Source organism: Oncorhynchus tshawytscha, linkage group LG07 (assembly GCF_018296145.1).
Source record: "Oncorhynchus tshawytscha isolate Ot180627B linkage group LG07, Otsh_v2.0, whole genome shotgun sequence".
NCBI lineage: Eukaryota > Metazoa > Chordata > Actinopteri > Salmoniformes > Salmonidae > Oncorhynchus > Oncorhynchus tshawytscha.
Window position 1 is genome coordinate 55,192,445 of NC_056435.1, and position 19,327 is coordinate 55,211,771.

General features: G+C 44.2%; 1 protein-coding gene across 7 annotated transcripts in view; it reads left to right on the forward strand.

Moving 5' to 3' along the window:
• The window catches only part of LOC112254853 (pleckstrin homology domain-containing family A member 6), a 182,408-nt gene that overhangs the window by 140,421 nt on the left and 22,660 nt on the right, over positions 1 to 19,327 (forward strand). For all 7 annotated transcript variants that reach the window (XM_042324643.1, XM_042324642.1, XM_042324641.1 and 4 more), the window contains 6 exons: positions 6,538 to 6,606; positions 6,716 to 6,796; positions 11,570 to 11,719; positions 12,152 to 12,247; positions 14,687 to 14,798; positions 16,833 to 16,972. In XM_042324643.1, coding sequence (XP_042180577.1) covers positions 6,538 to 6,606; positions 6,716 to 6,796; positions 11,570 to 11,719; positions 12,152 to 12,247; positions 14,687 to 14,798; positions 16,833 to 16,972 — 648 coding nt within the window. The remainder of the gene's footprint in view (positions 1 to 6,537; positions 6,607 to 6,715; positions 6,797 to 11,569; positions 11,720 to 12,151; positions 12,248 to 14,686; positions 14,799 to 16,832; positions 16,973 to 19,327) is intronic.

Below are 19,327 nucleotides of genomic sequence, written 5' to 3' on the forward strand. Positions count from 1 at the left end.
ATGTGTGTGTTGTTTACAACTGGGTGAGTCTGGGCCATTCCTACTGTATGACTCACTGAAGCCTTCTATAAAATGATGTGTGTGTTGTTTACAACTGGGTGAGTCTGGGCCATTCCTACTGTATGGCTCACTGAAGCCTTCTGTAAAATGTTGTTTACAACTGGGTGAGTCTGGGCCATTCCTACTGTATGGCTCACTGAAGCCTTCTGTAAAATGTTGTTTACAAATGGGTGAGTCTGGGCCATTCCTACTGTATGGCTCACTGAAAGTCTGGGCCTTCTGTAAAATGTTGTTTACAACTGGGTGAGTCTGGGCCATTCCTACTGTATGGCTCACTGTATGGCTCACTGAGCCTTCTGTAAAATGTTGTTTACAACTGGGTGAGTCTGGGCCATTCCTACTGTATGGCTCACTGAAGCCTTCTGTAAAATGTTGTTTACCACTGGGTGAGTCTGGGCCATTCCTACTGTATGGCTCACTGAAGCCTTCTGTAAAATGTTGTTTACCACTGGGTGAGTCTGGGCCATTCCTACTGTATGGCTCACTGAAGCCTTCTGTAAAATGTTGTTTACAACTGGGTGAGTCTGGGCCATTCCTACTGTATGGCTCACTGAAGCCTTCTATAAAATGATGTGTGTGTTGTTTACAACTGGGTGAGTCTGGGTCATTCCTACTGTATGGCTCACTGAAGCCTTCTATAAAATGATGTGTGTGTTGTTTACAACTGGGTGAGTCTGGGCCATTCCTACTGTATGGCTCACTGAAGCCTTCTATAAAATGATGTGTGTGTTGTTTACAACTGGGTGAGTCTGGGCCATTCCTACTATATGGCTCACTGAAGCCTTCTGTAAAATATTGTTTACAACTGGGTGAGTCTGGGCCATTCCTACTGTATGACTCACTGAAGCCTTCTATAAAATTATGTGTGTGTTGTTTACAACTGGGTGAGTCTGGGCCATTCCTACTGTATGACTCACTGAAGCCTTCTATAAAATGATGTGTGTGTTGTTTACAACTGGGTGAGTCTGGGCCATTCCTACTGTATGGCTCACTGAAACCTTCTGTAAAATGTTGTTTACAACTGGGTGAGTCTGGGCCATTCCTACTGTATGGCTCACTGAAGCCTTCTGTAAAATGTTGTTTACAACTGGGTGAGTCTGGGCCATTCCTACTGTATGGCTCACTGAAGCCTTCTGTAAAATGTTGTTTACAACTGGGTGAGTCTGGGCCACTCCTACTGTATGGCCCACTGAAGCCTTCTGTAAAATGTTGTTTACAACTGGGTGAGTCTGGGCCATTCCTACTGTATGGCTCACTGAAGCCTTCTGTAAAATGTTGTTTACAACTGGGTGAGTCTGGGCCATTCCTACTGTATGGCTCACTGAAGCCTTCTGTAAAATGTTGTTTACCACTGGGTGAGTCTGGGCCATTCCTACTGTATGGCTCACTGAAGCCTTCTGTAAAATGTTGTTTACAACTGGGTGAGTCTGGGCCATTCCTACTGTATGGCTCACTGAAGCCTTCTGTAAAATGTTGTTTACCACTGGGTGAGTCTGGGCCATTCCTACTGTATGGCTCACTGAAGCCTTCTGTAAAATGTTGTTTACCACTGGGTGAGTCTGGGCCATTCCTACTGTATGGCTCACTGAAGCCTTCTGTAAAATGTTGTTTACCACTGGGTGAGTCTGGGCCATTCCTACTGTATGGCTCACTGAAGCCTTCTGTAAAATGTTGTTTACAACTGGGTGAGTCTGGGCCATTCCTACTGTATGGCTCACTGAAGCCTTCTGTAAAATGTTGTTTACCACTGGGTGAGTCTGGGCCATTCCTACTGTGAAGCCTTCTGTAAAATGGCTCACTGATGGCTCACTGAAGCCTTCTGTAAAATGTTGTTTACCACTGGGTGAGTCTGGGCCTTCTGTAAAATGTTGTTTTTACCACTGGGTGAGTCTGGGCCATTCCATTACTGTATGGCTCACTGAAGCCTTCTGTAAAATGTTGTTTACAACTGGGTGAGTCTGGGCCATTCCTACTGTATGGCTCACTGAAGCCTTCTGTAAAATGTTGTTTACCACTGGGTGAGTCTGGGCCATTCCTACTGTATGGCTCACTGAAGCTTTCTGTAAAATGACGTGTGTGTTGTTTACAACTGGGTGAGTCTGGGCCATTCCTACTGTATGGCTCACTGAAGCCTTCTGTAAAATGATATGTGTGTTGTTTACAACTGGGTGAGTCTGGGCCATTCCTACTGTATGGCTCACTGAAGCCTTCTGTAAAATGTTGTTTACAACTGGGTGAGTCTGGGCCATTCCTACTGTATGGCTCACTGAAGCCTTCTGTAAAATGTTGTTTACAACTGGGTGAGTCTGGGCCATTCCTACTGTATGGCTCACTGAAGCCTTCTGTAAAATGTTGTTTACAACTGGGTGAGTCTGGGCCATTCCTACTGTATGGCTCACTGAAGCCTTCTGTAAAATGTTGTTTACCACTGGGTGAGTCTGGGCCACTCCTACTGTATGGCCCACTGAAGCCTTCTGTAAAATGTTGTTTACAACTGGGTGAGTCTGGGCCATTCCTACTGTATGGCTCACTGAAGCCTTCTGTAAAATGTTGTTTACCACTGGGTGAGTCTGGGCCATTCCTACTATATGGCTCACTGAAGCCTTCTGTAAAATGTTGTTTACAACTGGGTGAGTCTGGGCCACTCCTACTGTATGGCCCACTGAAGCCTTCTGTAAAATGTTGTTTACAACTGGGTGAGTCTGGGCCATTACTACTGTATGGCTCACTGAAGCCTTCTGTAAAATGTTGTTTACCACTGGGTGAGTCTGGGCCATTACTACTGTATGGCTCACTGAAGCCTTCTGTAAAATGTTGTTTACAACTGGGTGAGTCTGGGCCATTCCTACTGTATGGCTCACTGAAGCCTTCTGTAAAATGTTGTTTACCACTGGGTGAGTCTGGGCCATTACTACTGTATGGCTCACTGAAGCCTTCTGTAAAATGTTGTTTACCACTGGGTGAGTCTGGGCCATTCCTACTGTATGGCTCACTGAAGCCTTCTGTAAAATGTTGTTTACAACTGGGTGAGTCTGGGCCACTCCTACTGTATGGCCCACTGAAGCCTTCTGTAAAATGTTGTTTACAACTGGGTGAGTCTGGGCCATTACTACTGTATGGCTCACTGAAGCTTTCTGTAAAATGTTGTTTACCACTGGGTGAGTCTGGGCCATTACTACTGTATGGCTCACTGAAGCTTTCTGTAAAATGTTGTTTACCACTGGGTGAGTCTGGGCCATTCCTACTGTATGGCTCACTGAAGCCTTCTGTAAAATGTTGTTTACAACTGCCATTCCTACTGTATGGCTCACTGAGTCTGTAAAATGGCCATTCCTACTGTATGGCTCACTGAAGCCTTCTGTAAAATGTTGTTTACAACTGGGTGAGTCTGGGCCATTCCTACTGTATGGCTCACTGAAGCTTTCTGTAAAATGACGTGTGTGTTGTTTACAACTGGGTGAGTCTGGGCCATTCCTACTGTATGGCTCACTGAAGCCTTCTGTAAAATGATATGTGTGTTGTTTACAACTGGGTGAGTCTGGGCCATTCCTACTGTATGGCTCACTGAAGCCTTCTGTAAAATGTTGTTTACAACTGGGTGAGTCTGGGCCATTCCTACTGTATGGCTCACTGAAGCCTTCTGTAAAATGTTTACACTTGTTTACCACTGGGTGAGTCTGGGCCATTACTACTGTATGGCTCACTGAAGCCTTCTGTAAAATGTTGTTTACCACTGGGTGAGTCTGGGCCATTCCTACTGTATGGCTCACTGAAGCCTTCTGTAAAATGTTGTTTACCACTGGGTGAGTCTGGGCCATTCCTACTGTATGGCTCACTGAAGCCTTCTGTAAAATGTTGTTTACCACTGGGTGAGTCTGGGCCATTCCTACTGTATGGCTCACTGAAGCCTTCTGTAAAATGTTGTTTACCACTGGGTGAGTCTGGGCCATTACTACTGTATGGCTCACTGAAGCCTTCTGTAAAATGTTGTTTACCACTGGGTGAGTCTGGGCCATTACTACTGTATGGCTCACTGAAACTTTCTGTAAAATGATGTGTGTGTTGTTTACAACTGGGTGAGTCTGGGCCATTCCTACTGTATGGCTCACTGAAGCCTTCTGTAAAAAATGTTGTTTACAACTGGGTGAGTCTGGGCCATTCCTACTGTATGGCTCACTGAAGCCTTCTGTAAAATGTTGTTTACAACTGGGTGAGTCTGGGCCATTCCTACTGTATGGCTCACTGAAGCCTTCTGTAAAATGTTGTTTACAACTGGGTGAGTCTGGGCCATTCCTACTGTATGGCTCACTGAAGCCTTCTGTAAAATGTTGTTTACAACTGGGTGAGTCTGGGGCCATTCAACTACTGTATGGCTCACTGAAGCCTTCTGTAAAATGATATGTGTTTTGTTTACAACTGGGTGAGTCTGGGCCATTCCTACTGTATGGCTCACTGAAGCCTTCTGTAAAATGTTGTTTACAACTGGGTGAGTCTGGGCCATTCCTACTGTATGGCTCACTGAAGCCTTCTGTAAAATGTTGTTTACCACTGGGTGAGTCTGGGCCATTCCTACTGTATGGCTCACTGAAGCCTTCTGTAAAATGTTGTTTACAACTGGGTGAGTCTGGGCCATTCCTACTGTATGGCTCACTGAAGCCTTCTGTAAAATGTTGTTTACCACTGGGTGAGTCTGGGCCATTCCTACTGTATGGCTCACTGAAGCCTTCTGTAAAATGTTGTTTACCACTGGGTGAGTCTGGGCCATTACTACTGTATGGCTCACTGAAGCCTTCTGTAAAATGTTGTTTACCACTGGGTGAGTCTGGGCCATTACTACTGTATGGCTCACTGAAGCCTTCTGTAAAATGTTGTTTACCACTGGGTGAGTCTGGGCCATTACTACTGTATGGCTCACTGAAGCTTTCTGTAAAATGATGTGTGTGTTGTTTACAACTGGGTGAGTCTGGGCCATTCCTACTGTATGGCTCACTGAAGCCTTCTGTAAAATGATATGTGTGTTGTTTACAACTGGGTGAGTCTGGGCCATTCCTACTGTATGGCTCACTGAAGCCTTCTGTAAAATGTTGTTTACAACTGGGTGAGTCTGGGCCACTCCTACTGTATGGCTCACTGAAGCCTTCTGTAAAATGTTGTTTACAACTGGGTGAGTCTGGGCCATTCCTACTGTATGGCTCACTGAAGCCTTCTGTAAAATGTTGTTTACAACTGGGTGAGTCTGGGCCATTCCTACTGTATGGCTCACTGAAGCCTTCTGTAAAATGTTGTTTACCACTGGGTGAGTCTGGGCCATTCCTACTGTATGGCTCACTGAAGCCTTCTGTAAAATGTTGTTTACCACTGGGTGAGTCTGGGCCATTACTACTGTATGGCTCACTGAAGCCTTCTGTAAAATGTTGTTTACCACTGGGTGAGTCTGGGCCATTACTACTGTATGGCTCACTGAAGCCTTCTGTAAAATGTTGTTTACAACTGGGTGAGTCTGGGCCATTCCTACTGTATGGCTCACTGAAGCCTTCTGTAAAATGTTGTTTACCACTGGGTGAGTCTGGGCCATTACTACTGTATGGCTCACTGAAGCCTTCTGTAAAATGTTGTTTACAACTGGGTGAGTCTGGGCCATTCCTACTGTATGGCTCACTGAAGCCTTCTGTAAAATGTTGTTTACCACTGGGTGAGTCTGGGCCATTCCTACTGTATGGCTCACTGAAGCCTTCTGTAAAATGTTGTTTACCACTGGGTGAGTCTGGGCCATTCCTACTGTATGGCTCACTGAAGCCTTCTGTAAAATGTTGTTTACCACTGGGTGAGTCTGGGCCATTACTACTGTATGGCTCACTGAAGCCTTCTGTAAAATGTTGTTTACAACTGGGTGAGTCTGGGCCACTCCTACTGTATGGCCCACTGAAGCCTTCTGTAAAATGATGTTTACCACTGGGTGAGTCTGGGCCACTCCTACTGTATGGCTCACTGAAGCCTTCTATAAAATGATATGTGTGTTGTTTACAACTGGGTGAGTCTGGGCCATTCCTACTGTATGGCTCACTGAAGCCTTCTATAAAATGATATTTGTGTTGTTTACAACTGGGTGAGTCTGGGCCACTCCTACTGTATGGCTCACTGAAGCCTTCTATAAAATGATATGTGTGTTGTTTACAACTGGGTGAGTCTGGGCCACTCCTACTGTATGGCTCACTGAAGCCTTCTATAAAATGATATGTGTGTTGTTTACCACTGGGTGAGTCTGGGCCATTCCTACTGTATGGCTCACTGAAGCCTTCTGTAAAATGTTGTTTACCACTGGGTGAGTCTGGGCCATTCCTACTCTATGGCTCACTGAAGCCTTCTGTAAAATGATGTGCATGTTGTTTTACAAACCATTGGTCCACAAAGGATTAGTTTGATTAGGATCTGGTTGATATAATGTAAGTATTAAGAATCCTGTCTCTGTTTTCCCAGGTGCCTCCATTCCATGACCCCTACAGGGAGCTGCACCCTACACTGAAACTCAACGAGATGGAGACCAGCGTAAGGCCCTGTCCCTCCATCAAACCATCCCATAAACAGCCTCAAACTTCAGCCACCTCAACCTTCAGCCACCTTACTCGCTCTCACCTTACTCGCTCTCTCTCTCTAGAAACTTCTGGGTCGTCTGTGTGAACAGAACAGGATTCTAAAGGACCAGGAAGCAGTGGTCCACAGGCTGAGGATGGACAAGGTAGATAGAGAAGTTTTACCACTAAAATATTTCCCTAGTACTCTGCCAGCTCCAGGATTCTAAACATTTCAAAGTCCAGGCGAGTCCAGCTGAAGACACTGCATGTCTATTAGTATATCCTTTTACGAAATGTATTGTATTTATTTATTTATAAGGGACAATGCACATTAATCAACATCAATATTACAATAATGCAAAATCCATGTAAATGTGCCAAGGTTAGCCAAAAGCTCATTTGCACCTGTCGTCCCTGGGCAGGTAAGGGCCTACACAGCCACTATACAAATACTCACTAAAACAATACAACATACAAATACATTACATTCAACAATATATCATTCTAACAACCACAACCTCAACTGTTATCTTACATGAGGAACCACAGATAACTCGTGTACGTACTGGTTTGGATAGATTTGAGCAACAATCAGTGCAACTTCTCAAGTCCATGGGCATTGCATTCCAGTATTCCAGTATATTGTAGCTCTAACAGAGAAGGCCGATTTACCAATTTTACTGTGTTGAAAAGGGACAACGCAACCCCCTCGAGTTACTGTTCTTGTTATCCTGGAGGGGCTTTCCTTGAGCATGATATGCCAGTTTAGGGGTGGAGGGGCAAGAACATGCAGGATGTTAAAGACCAGGCTTGCATCGACATAATGCTTAAACTATCCTGACTAAATAAATTATGTTTGTAAATTATATGACAAAGGTGACAAATGTTTGGTTTGTTATCAAAACTCTTAACTGTTTGTTTGTAGAGTGATTCAATTGGTTTCAGAATAGTAGCTCCTGCTTGTGACCAGCATGTGAGGCAGTATCTCAGGTGTGAGAAGATCACAGCATGCATGTATAATTTGGCCTTCTCCAGAGGAAGGAAAGGTCTTACAAACCTAAAGTTGAATAATCCAATCTTGACAGTGTTAATCACCTTCACGTTTCTTAAATGTCAAGTTGGAGTCCAAAATGATGCCGAGATACATGAAGTTAGACACAACTTTCAGATTCTCACCATTAACAACAACAGCTAGTTGGGAAGAATCAATTGATTTCTTAGAGAAGTACATACAGTCTTGTCGATTTGTTAAAATTACATTTGTACCCTTTGACCTCTAAATAAAAATACAAATGCAGGCAAGAATTAGTCATTCATTCAGAAACATGTAACATAGCTAGTTGTTAACAACTAGTTGTCTATTTTTTGACTGTATATACAGTATTATATTTCTGCATACATCTGTATGTTAACTTGTGGGCAAGCAAGTGGGAGATCATTTATATACAGTGCCTTGCGAAAGTATTCGGCCCCCTTGAACTTTGCAACCTTTTGCCACATTTCAGGCTTCAAACATAAGGATATAAAACTGTATTTTTTTGTGAAGAATCAACAACAAGTGGGACACAATCATGAAGTGGAACGACATTTATTGGATATTTCAAACTTTTTTAACAAATCAAAAACTGAAAAATTGGGCGTGCAAAATTATTCAGCCCCCTTAAGTTAATACTTTGTAGCGCCACCGCTTGGGGTATGTCTCTATCAGTTTTGCACATCGAGAGACTGAAATTTTTTCCCATTCCTCCTTGCAAAACAGCTCGAGCTCAGTGAGGTTGGATGGAGAGCATTTGTGAACAGCAGTTTCGGTTCTTTCCACAGATTCTCGATTGGATTCATGTCTGGACTTTGACTTGGCCATTCTAACACCTGGATATGTTTATTTTTGAACCATTCCATTGTAGATTTTGATTTATGTTTTGGATCATTGTCTTGTTGGAAGACAAATCTCCGTCCCAGTCTCAGGTCTTTTGCAGACTCCATCAGGTTTTCTTCCAGAATGGTCCTGTATTTGGCTCCATCCATCTTCCCATCAATTTTAACCATCTTCCCTGTCCCTGCTGAAGAAAAGCAGGCCCAAACCATGATGCTGCCACCACCATGTTTGACAGTGGGGATGGTGTGTTCAGGGTGATGAGCTGTGTTGCTTTTACGCCAAACATAACGTTTTGCATTGTTGCCAAAAAGTTCAATTTTGGTTTCATCTGACCAGAGCACCTTCTTCCACATGTTTGGTGTGTCTCACAGGTGGCTTGTGGCAAACTTTAAACGACACTTTTTATGGATATCTTTAAGAAATGGCTTTCTTCTTGCCACTCTTCTATAAAGGCAAGATTTGTGCAATATACGACTGATTGTTGTCCTATGGACAGAGTCTCCCACCTCAGCTGTAGATCTCTGCAGTTCATCCAGAGTGATCATGGGCCTCTTGGCTGCATCTCTGATCAGTCTTCTCCTTGTATGAGCTGAAAGTTTAGAGGGACGGCCAGGTCTTGGTAGATTTGCAGTGGTCTGATACTCCTTCCATTTCAATATTATCGCTTGCACAGTGCTCCTTGGGATGTTTAAAGCTTGGGAAATCTTTTTGTATCCAAATCCGGCTTTAAACTTCTTCACAACAGTATGGTATCTCAGACCTGCCTGGTGTGTTCCTTGTTCTTCATGATGCTCTCTGCGCTTTTAACGGACCTCTGAGACTATCACAGTGCAGGTGCATTTATACGGAGACTTGATTACACACAGGTGGATTGTATTTATCATCATTAGTCATTTAGGTCAACATTGGATCATTCAGAGATCCTCACTGAACTTCTGGAGAGAGTTTGCTGCACTGAAAGTAAAGGGGCTGAATAATTTTGCACGCCCAATTTTTCAGTTTTTGATTTGTTAAAAAAGTTTGAAATATCCAATAAATGTCATTCCACTTCATGATTGTGTCCCACTTGTTGTTGATTCTTCACAAAAAAATACAGTTTTATATCTTTATGTTTGAAGCCTGAAATGTGGCAAAAGGTCGCAAAGTTCAAGGGGGCCGAATACTTTCGCAAGGCACTGTAGATGGTAAACAGAAGGGGGCCTAATATAGACCCTTGTGGGACCCCAATGTTATTGCAAAGACAGTCCGACTGAGTGTCCCCCAGATGAACCCTTTGACTTCTGTTTGTCAGATAGGAATACATCCAACTAATAACTTCAGTTGACACATTAATGGAGGATAGTTTGGATAGGAGGACCTCATGATTCACAGTATCAAATGTATTTTTAAGATCAAAAAACACAGTGCTGACTTCACCATCTATGTCCAGTTTAGATTTAATACACTCCAGAAAATAGCAATTGGCTGTTTCGGTAGAATGGTTAGTTCTGAATCCAAATTGCATTTGATGTATGGAGTTGCCCTGAATGAGGTGATCAGTCAGATGATCAGCCACCCATCTATCAGCTACTTTTGAGAACACAGGAAGAATGCTAATAGTTGGGTAATTTTCCACCAGTGTTGGGTCACCAGATTTGAAAACAGGTATCACTGCAGCAGACTTCCAAGCATTGGGAAGAACCCATATTTGATGGACAGATTAACTACATGTACAATGGGGGCAATCAGAGAATATTCTCATCAGGAATACAGTGTCTAGACCAAATACATATTTTGTTCTAGAGCCCCTGAAGAAGCTAATAATACTGTGCACTACTGATGCTGAGATTTCAGGAATTCTGAATGTTGTTTTATTATTATCTATGGGAGTGAGAACTGCGGTCTTGGTTGAAAATCTCTGAGCCAGTCCCCTGACAGAGTCAACCAAAAAAAGTGTTAAAGGTGGTGGGATATGAAATCGGAGTCTTGAATTAGAATCCTATGAACCTTCACTCAGGATGTTTTTCTGAATTTTCAGCTCCTCTCCCTGTTAGTTTGTTAAGATTTTCCCAAATCACTTTAACATTTCTTGCTTCATTGATCACTTTAAGAAAGAGCTCTGCTTTGGCAAATATTCCTTACCACCTTATTTCTCAGTGCTGTAAATATGCATCTGTCATCATTCTGACCAGACTTCAGTGTTTTTTGAAAGTAAAGATGCTGTTCTCTCATCCGCCTCCAGAGGTCCTCATTGAACCATTGTAGAGAGGTTTTCTGTCTATGTTTACCTTTTTATTTTTTATTTAACTTGGCAAGTCAGTTAAGAAAAAAAATGTGTTTACAATGACAGCCTATGCCAGTCACACCTGAGCCAATTGTGCACCACCCTATGGGCAGCCTGGACTCAAACCAGGGACTGCAGTGACGACTCTTGCACTGAGATGCAGTGCCTTAGACCACTGCGCCACTCGGGAGCAAATTTGGGTCTTCAATGCTTAACAGATCAGACCAGATCCCCCGATTATGTCCAAGGACAATAAAAACAAAGTCATAAACAAAGCAGTCATGGTGTTTCTTTTTTATCTTTATTTAACTAGGCAAGTCATTTAAAAACAAATTCTTATTTTCAATGACAGCCAAGAAACAGTGGGTTAACTGCCTTGTTCAGGGGCAGAACAACATATGTTTACCTTGTCAGCTCGGGGATTCAGTCTAGCAACCTTTCAGTGACTAGTCCAATGCTCTAACCACTAGGCAACCCTGCCACCCCAATTTACAATGTGACGTTTTAAATATGGCATGTGAGGTGTCCTATGGCTTCTCTTATTAAATGTAGGTCGTAAATATCTATCTGTTATGTCATATCGATCCAGAATAATGCTATAAAATGCAAATCTGCTAAAGAAAGTAAACATAAAAGTGTGCTCTGGGGTGGAGTTTACTCTTGGTAAATATATAGGATCAGCTTCCCGGCCCTACTCCAAAACTGACCCAAGGTCAGTGTCTAGGGGCAACTTCACCCTACTCCATAAAAGTAGCCAACCCATGGTCTGACATGTCCGATGTTACCTGCTGTTCCCAGGACAGCCTAGAGTGTGCGCTGGTGGCCACACACCAGGAGATGGAGCTGTACCGGGGTCAGCTGATGGCTGCAGACAAATTACAGCTGAAGAAGGAGACACTGCAGAACCAGCTCATCAACATCAGAGGAGAACTCTCCCAGGCATCCAGCGTAAGAAAAACACATAGCCAGGGATAATTCATGATAATCCATAGTGATCCATTAGATATCATCTATAATCTATAAGTAAATCAAGGAGATCCCTTTAAGGTATCCTGTATAAGTTACATGGGGGATGAATCTAAAATATGACAACATCTCATCTATAAGACCTGATCACCATCAGAGGACAACTCTCCTACTCCAGTGTGATAGATATTGTATGGTTGCTTTAGAAAGTGACTATAAGGCTAGAGGCTTCAGCATACAGTCAGGGTTTTTCATGCGTAAAAACTGTGCCTATTGCCACACCCACCACCCAAGCCTCTTTTTGATTTAGGAAAAACACTGATAGTGTTCATAGTTCCAGGGTCTAAGTGTGTGTTCCAGGATCTGAGTGTGTGTTCCAGGCTCTGAGTGTATGTTCTCTCCCCTGCTGTCCAGGTTCTGACCACCAGTCGGATGGAGTTTGAAGCTTTGGAGGACGAGGTCAATGCTATCCATGGAGACCTGTGGGAACAGCTCAACACAGGCGGGCAGGTACACTGGCCACTTAATCTATGACCCACCTAAAGCTTCTGATGTTTTATTGTAGCGTATTGTTTCTAACCAGTCGCCAGTCGAACACTGAATATGAAGCTTTGAAAGGAAATGACTAGAATGCAACTTGAATCTCTAATCTCACCTGCTCATGAACACACCTGTGTGGTTCCATTTTAAAGTTTCTATTGCTGTTCGTTGGCTAATTTCCAGTCACTTACCACAGTGTTATCCTAGTTTGCTAATAGGTGAGTCCAACCTTTCCTCCTAATCAGTCATTTAAACAGAATATGAATCACTCATCAACAATAAATTACCACAAACATTCATTTTCATCATGTCCTATTTATCATCATACTTCTCATGATATCATCTAGAATGTATAAAGTACAGGCGTGGGCAAAGGTTTTGAGAATGACACAAGTATTAATTTTCACAACGTTTGCTGCTGAAGTGTCTTTAGATATTTTTGTCAGATGTTACTATGGAATACTGAAGTATAATTACAAGCATTTCATAAGTGTCAAAGGCTTTTATTGACAATTACATGAAGTTGATGCAAAGAGTCAATATTTGCCGTGTTGAACCTACTTTTTCAAGACTTCTGCAATCCGCCCTGGCATGCTGCCAATTAACTTCTGGGCCACATCCTGACTGATGGCAGCCCATTCTTGCATAATCAATGCTTGGAGTTTGTCAGAATTTGCTGGGTTTTGTTTGTCCACCCGCCTCTTGAGGATTGACCACAAGTTCTCAATGGGATTAAGGTCTGGGGAGTTTCCTTGGCCATGGACCCAAAATATTGATGTTTTGTTCCTCGAGCCACTTAGTTATTACTTTTGCCTTATGGCAAGGTGCTCCATCATGCTGGAAAAGGCATTGTTCGTCACCAAACTGTTCCTGGATGGTTGGGAGAAGTTCTTCTCGGAGGATGTGTTGGTACCATTCTTTATTCATTATTTATTCATTCTGTGTTCTTAGGCAAAATTGTGAGTGAGCCCACTCCATTGGCTGAGAAGCAACCCCACACATGAATGGTCTCAGGATGCTTTACAGTTGGCATGACACAGGACTAATGATAGCGCTCACCTTGTCTTCTCCGGACAAGCTTTTTTCCAGTCATTTTACCAAACAATCGGAAAGGGGATTCATCAGAGAAAATGACTTTACCCCAGTCCTCAGCAGTCCAATCCCTGTACCTTTTGCAGTCTGTCCCTGATGTTTTTCCTGGAGAGAAGTGGGTCCTTTGCTGCCCTTCTTGACACCAGGCCATCCTCCAAAAGTCTTTGCCTCACTGTGCGTGCAGATGCACTCACACCTGCCTGCTGCCATTCCTGAGCAAGCTCTGTGCTGGTGGTGCCTTGATCCCGCAGCTGAACCAACTTACGGAGACAGTCCTTCTTCACAACAATTGAACCGCTCTCCTTGAAGTTCTTGATGATCCGATAAATGGTTGATTTAGGTACAATCTTACTGACAGTAATATCCTTGCCCGTGAAGCCCTTTTGTGCAAAGCAATGATGACGGCACGTGTTTCCTTCCCGGTAACCATGGCTCACAGAGGAAGAACAATGATTCCAAGCACCACCCTCCTTTTGAAGCGTACAGTCTGTTATTCAAACTCAATCAGCATGACAGAGTGATCTCCAGCCTTGTCCTCGTCAAAACTCACACCTGTGTTAACAAGAGAATCACTGACATGATGTCAGCTGGTCCTTTTGTGGCAGGGCTGAAATGCAGTGGAAATGTTTTTTTTTCTGTTAATTTGCATGCCAAAGAGCGACTTTGCAATTCATCTGATCACTCTTCATAACATTCTGGAGTATATGCAAATTGCCATTATACAAACTGAGGCAGGAGACTTTGTGAAAATTAATATTTGTGTCATTCTCAAAGCTTTTGGCCACGACTGTACAGTTAACCTGCCCCATTAAACACATGTCTGCCCCCCTCCTCTCCATGGAGTTTCACCTGGCTCATAGTGGTGAACTATTAAGTGAATGTCCATAAGAGTGCAGTGTCTGTGATCAACTCAATAAAACGGGGTTGTTTTCATTAGGAATGAAACAGAAGCAAACGGGCCAAAACGGGAAGGGGGGGGGGACCTGAACTTGTCCAATAAACAAAAAAACATGTTTAGGTTTTCCTTCGTGAAATGTTTGCTACATTTTGTTATAGTATGACCCTGTTGTTTTCTTAGACAATAAGGCTACCTGGTGTCACTCTCTCACACTACCTCTGGTCTTATAGCTGCCTAACTGCTGCTACATCACTCCCTGACTTGTTTTCTAATAGAAGACTACAATAACAACAAGTTATTAACAGTATTACATCTATTCAGTATTATACTTCAAATGTTCTTCTCTCCTCTATCCTTCTACAATCACCTTTACTTCCCTCATCTTCTCTACATACTCCACCCCTCCTCTCCTCCATCAGAGTGAGATGATCCACAGACACATTCAGAAGGAGTTCTGGAGGGTTCAAGATGTGTTGGAGGGACTCCACAAGAGCAACCTTTCCAGAGGCACAGACACAGCCAAACACCGGGGTATGCTTGCACCTCACAGTAACATAACCTACAGTATAGTCGTACATGCAGTGCTTTTGGAAAGTATTCAGACCCTTTGACGTTTTCAACATTTTGTTACGTTACAGCCTTATTATAAAATTGATAGCAAAGAAAAAACAGTTTTTTATGTTATTTTAGCAAATCTAAAAAAATATATATTTTTTTAAATACAATTTACGTAATTATTCAGGCTCTTTACTCAGTACTTTGTTGAAGCTCCTTTGGCAGCGATTACAGCCTTGAGTCTTCTTGGGTATGACACTACAAGCTTGGTACACCTGTATTTGTGGAGTTTCTCCCATTGTTTTCTGCAGATCCTCTCAAGCTCTGTCAGGTTTGATGGGGAGCATCGCTGCACAGCTATTTTCAGGTCTCTCCAGAGATCAAATCAAATCAAATTTATTTATATAGCCCTTCGTACATCAGCTGATATCTCAAAGTGCTGTACAGAAACGCAGCCTAAAACCCCAAACAGCAAGCAATGCAGGTGTTGAAGCATGTTGGCTAGGAAAAACTCCCTAGAAAAGGCCAAAACCTAGGAAGAAACCTAGAGAGGAACCAGGCTATGAGGGGTGGCCAACCCAGACAGGAAGATCAAGATATTAGATTGGGTTCAAATCTGGGCTCTGGCTGGGCCACTCAAGGACATTCAGAGATTTGTCCCGAAGGAAGCCACTCCTGTGTTGTTTTGGCTGTGTGCTTAGGGTCGTTGTATTGTTGGAGCAGATTTTCATCAGGGATCTCTCTGTACTTTGCTCTGTTCATCTTTCACTCAATCCTGACTATTCTCCCTGCATCTGAATAACATCCCCACAGCATGATGCTGCCACCACCAGGTTTCCTCCAGACTTGACGCTTGGCATTCAGGCCAAAGAGTTTAATCTTGGTTTCATCGGACCACAGAATCTTGTTTCACGTGGTCTGTGAGTCCTTTAGGTGCCTTTTGGCAAACTCCAAGCAGGCTGTCACTTGCCTTTTACTGAGGAGGGGCTTCGGCCCGGCCATTCTACCATAAAGGCCTGATTGGTAGAGTGCAGCAGAGATGGTTGTTCTTCTGGAAAGTTCTTCTATCTCCACAGAGAATATCTGGAGCTCTGTCAGAGTGACCATCGGGTTCTTGGTCACCTCCCTGACCAAGGCCCTTTTCCCCAATTGCTCATTTTAGCCGGGGCGGCCAGCTCTACGAAGGGTCTTGGTGGTTCCAAACTTCTTCCATTTAGGAATGATGGAGGCCACTGTGTTCTTGGGGACCTTCAATGCTGCAGACATTTTTTGGTGCACTTCCTCAGATCTGTGCCTTGACACAATCTTGTCTCGGAGCACTACGGGCAATTCCTTCGACCTCATGGCTTGTTTTTGCTCTGACATGCGCTGTCAACTGTGGGACCTTATATAGACAGGTGTGTGCCTTTCCAGATCATGTCCAATCAATTGAATATACCACAAGTGGACTCCAATCAAGTTGTAGAAACATCTTAATTAAGGATGATCAATGGAAACAGGATGAACCTGAGCTCAATTTTTCGAGTCTTATAGCATAGGGTCTGAATAGTTATGTAAGTAATTTATTTCAGTTTTTTATTTTTAAGACATTTGCAAAAATTTCTATAAAACAGTTTTCGCTTGGTCATTATTGGGTGTTGTGTGTAAATTGATGAGGAAACATTTTTACTTAATCAATTTTAGAATAAGGCTGTAAACTCACAAAAGGTGGAAAAAGTCAAAGGATCTGAATACTTTCTGAATGGTCTGTACAGTAATTTCCACTTAAGCTATGTTTTTTTCTATCTGTCTGAACTGTAGCTGACTCTCTAGCTGAAGTAGTTGATAAATGAACCAATAGGAGTATATTGATGAAGAGTGTTCTGCATGCATTTCTAACTCCCTCCCTCTCCTCTATCTCTCTGTCTCTCTATCTCTCTATCTCTCTTTGTCTCTCTGTCTCTCTATCTGTCTGTCTGTCTCTCTATCTCTCTGTCTCTCTATCTCTCTGACTCTCTGTCTCTCTGGCAGTGGCCAGTGGAGCATCAGGTTCTTTTAGCACCAATAGTCCTGACAGTCCCATGAGCTCAGTAAGCCTCACCAGTCCACTCAGTCCCTTCTCCCCAGTGCCCTGTTCGCAGGCCTCCCCCTCCAAACAACTGGGTCCGGAGGTAAGCATCGCCTCCTCTTACTATCCACGCACCCACCTGAGTCCCCACCCAGGTCCTCCAACTAACACCCATCTGAGTCCTCAACGTAACACCCAACCATGTTTTGTTCTAAATGCCCAACTAAATCTAACACTCAACCAGGTCCTGATCCAAATAGACCAGTCTCTGAACCAAACACCCACCTGGATCTTGACCCAAACACCAAAAACCCTCTTATACACTCCTTACCTTGTACCCATCCCAGGCCCCTCAGTCCTGAAACACAGTGCCAGGTCCCATACTTAGGCACCCAGTCCCATCCTGAACTTAAATCCCTACCTAACACCCAAACAAGTCCGGAGCCAAGTAGGCACACTGGTCTTGAACCAAATATCCACTGGGTCCTGAGCCAAACTCCCACCCTAGCACTAGCCATGTCAACCAGCTAGCCCCTGTAGAGAGTACAGACACCAAGCAACATGCACAACCGCACACCTCCCAAGCCAACCAACATGACCTTAGAAACACAGTGGACACCTAACCAAATCAAATGTATTTATATAGCCCTTTGTACATCAGCTGATATCTCAAAGTGCTGTACAGAAACCCAGCCTAAAACCCCAAACAGCAAGCAATGCAGGTGTTGAAGCACATTGTCTAGGAAAAACTCCCTAGAAAGGCCAAAAGCTAGGAAGAAACCTTGAGAGGAACCAGGCTATGAGGGGTGGCCAGTCCTCTTCTGGCTGTGCCGGGTGGAGATTATAACAGAACATGGCCAAGATGTTCAAATGTTCATAAATTTCTAGCATGGTCAAATAATATTAATCAGTGGTTGTCGAGGGTGCAGAAAGTCAGCACCTCAGGAGGAAATGTCAGTTGGTTTTTCATAGCCGATCATTAAAAGTATCTCTACCACTCCTGCCATCTCTAGAGAGTTGAAAACAGCAGGTCTGGGACAGGTAGCACATCCGGTGAACAGGTCAGGATTCCATGGCCGCAGGCAGAACAGTTGAAACCGGAGCAGCAGCACGGCCAGGTGGACTGGGGACAGAAAAGAGTCATCATGCCAGGTAGTCCTGAGGCATGGTCCTAGGGCTCAGGTCCTCAGAGAGAGAGAAAGAAAGAGAGAAAGAGAGGATTAGAGAGAGCATACTTAAATTCACACAGGACACCGGATAAGACAGGAGAAGTACTCCAGATATAACAAACTGACCCTAAACTGACACATGAACTACTGCAGTATAAATACTGGAGGCTGAGACAGGAGGGGTCAGGAGACACTGTGGCCCCATCCGATGATACCCCCGGACAGGGCCAAACAGGAAGGATATTACCCCACCCACTTTGCCAAAGCACAGCCCCCACACCACTAGAGGGATATCTTCAACCACCAACTTACCATCCTGAGACAAGGCCGAGTATAGCCCACAAAGATTTCCGCCACGGCACAACCCAAGGGGGGGCGTCAACTCAGACAGGAAGATCACGTCAGTGACTCAACCCTCTCAAGTGACGCACCCCTCCTAGGGACGGCATGAAGTAACCAAACACAGAGCCAACACCAACATCAACCGCCAGCACCAGCCAAGCCATCCAGGCAGTCCTTAGTGACAGTGCACAGCCACACAGCCATCAAGCCAATTCTGGAGTTCCACTCCCCCATGAAGACAGCCAGAGCTCCACCCACTCACTCACCCACCCACCCTGCCAAACTGACCAATCAACAAGCTCCTACAGGCAGTAACCCACCAACACACCCAGCTAGCCAGTGAGCTTGCCTTTCAGCCGAAACAGCAAGCCATTGGCTACAGGAAAGATCTTCTCCCAGAACCACCTTTCTACCAAGCTAGCTACCCTGACTTCCTCAGTTACCCACCTCAGCGCACCCACCTGACATTCCCTGAGACTCAGTACTCATTTTCCTGCCAAAACTCCTGTCTTGATAGCCAGCTAGCCTATAGCCATAGCTCAGAGCTCCGTACACACTCCCTATCACCTTGCCCCATGTCCAGGGCCCTCAGTCCTGAAACGCAGTACCTTGTACTCTGCTTAGCCACTCAGTCCCGAGAACGATCCCCTTCTTGTGCCCACCCACTCACCTTCCCCAAAAACAAGCTTGATCTTAGTGACGGTGCTTTCCTTACATCCCAGACCCCGGTACCATCCCAGAACCCGGTAAAACCACACACCCCGGTACCACCACACACCCCGGTACCACCACACACCCCAGTACCACCACACACCACGGTACCACCACACACCCCGGTACCACCACACACCATGGTACCACCACACACCACGGTACAACCATACACTCCGGTTCCATCACACACCCCGGTACCACAGCCATCCAAACATCAGGCCTTGGGCTAGACT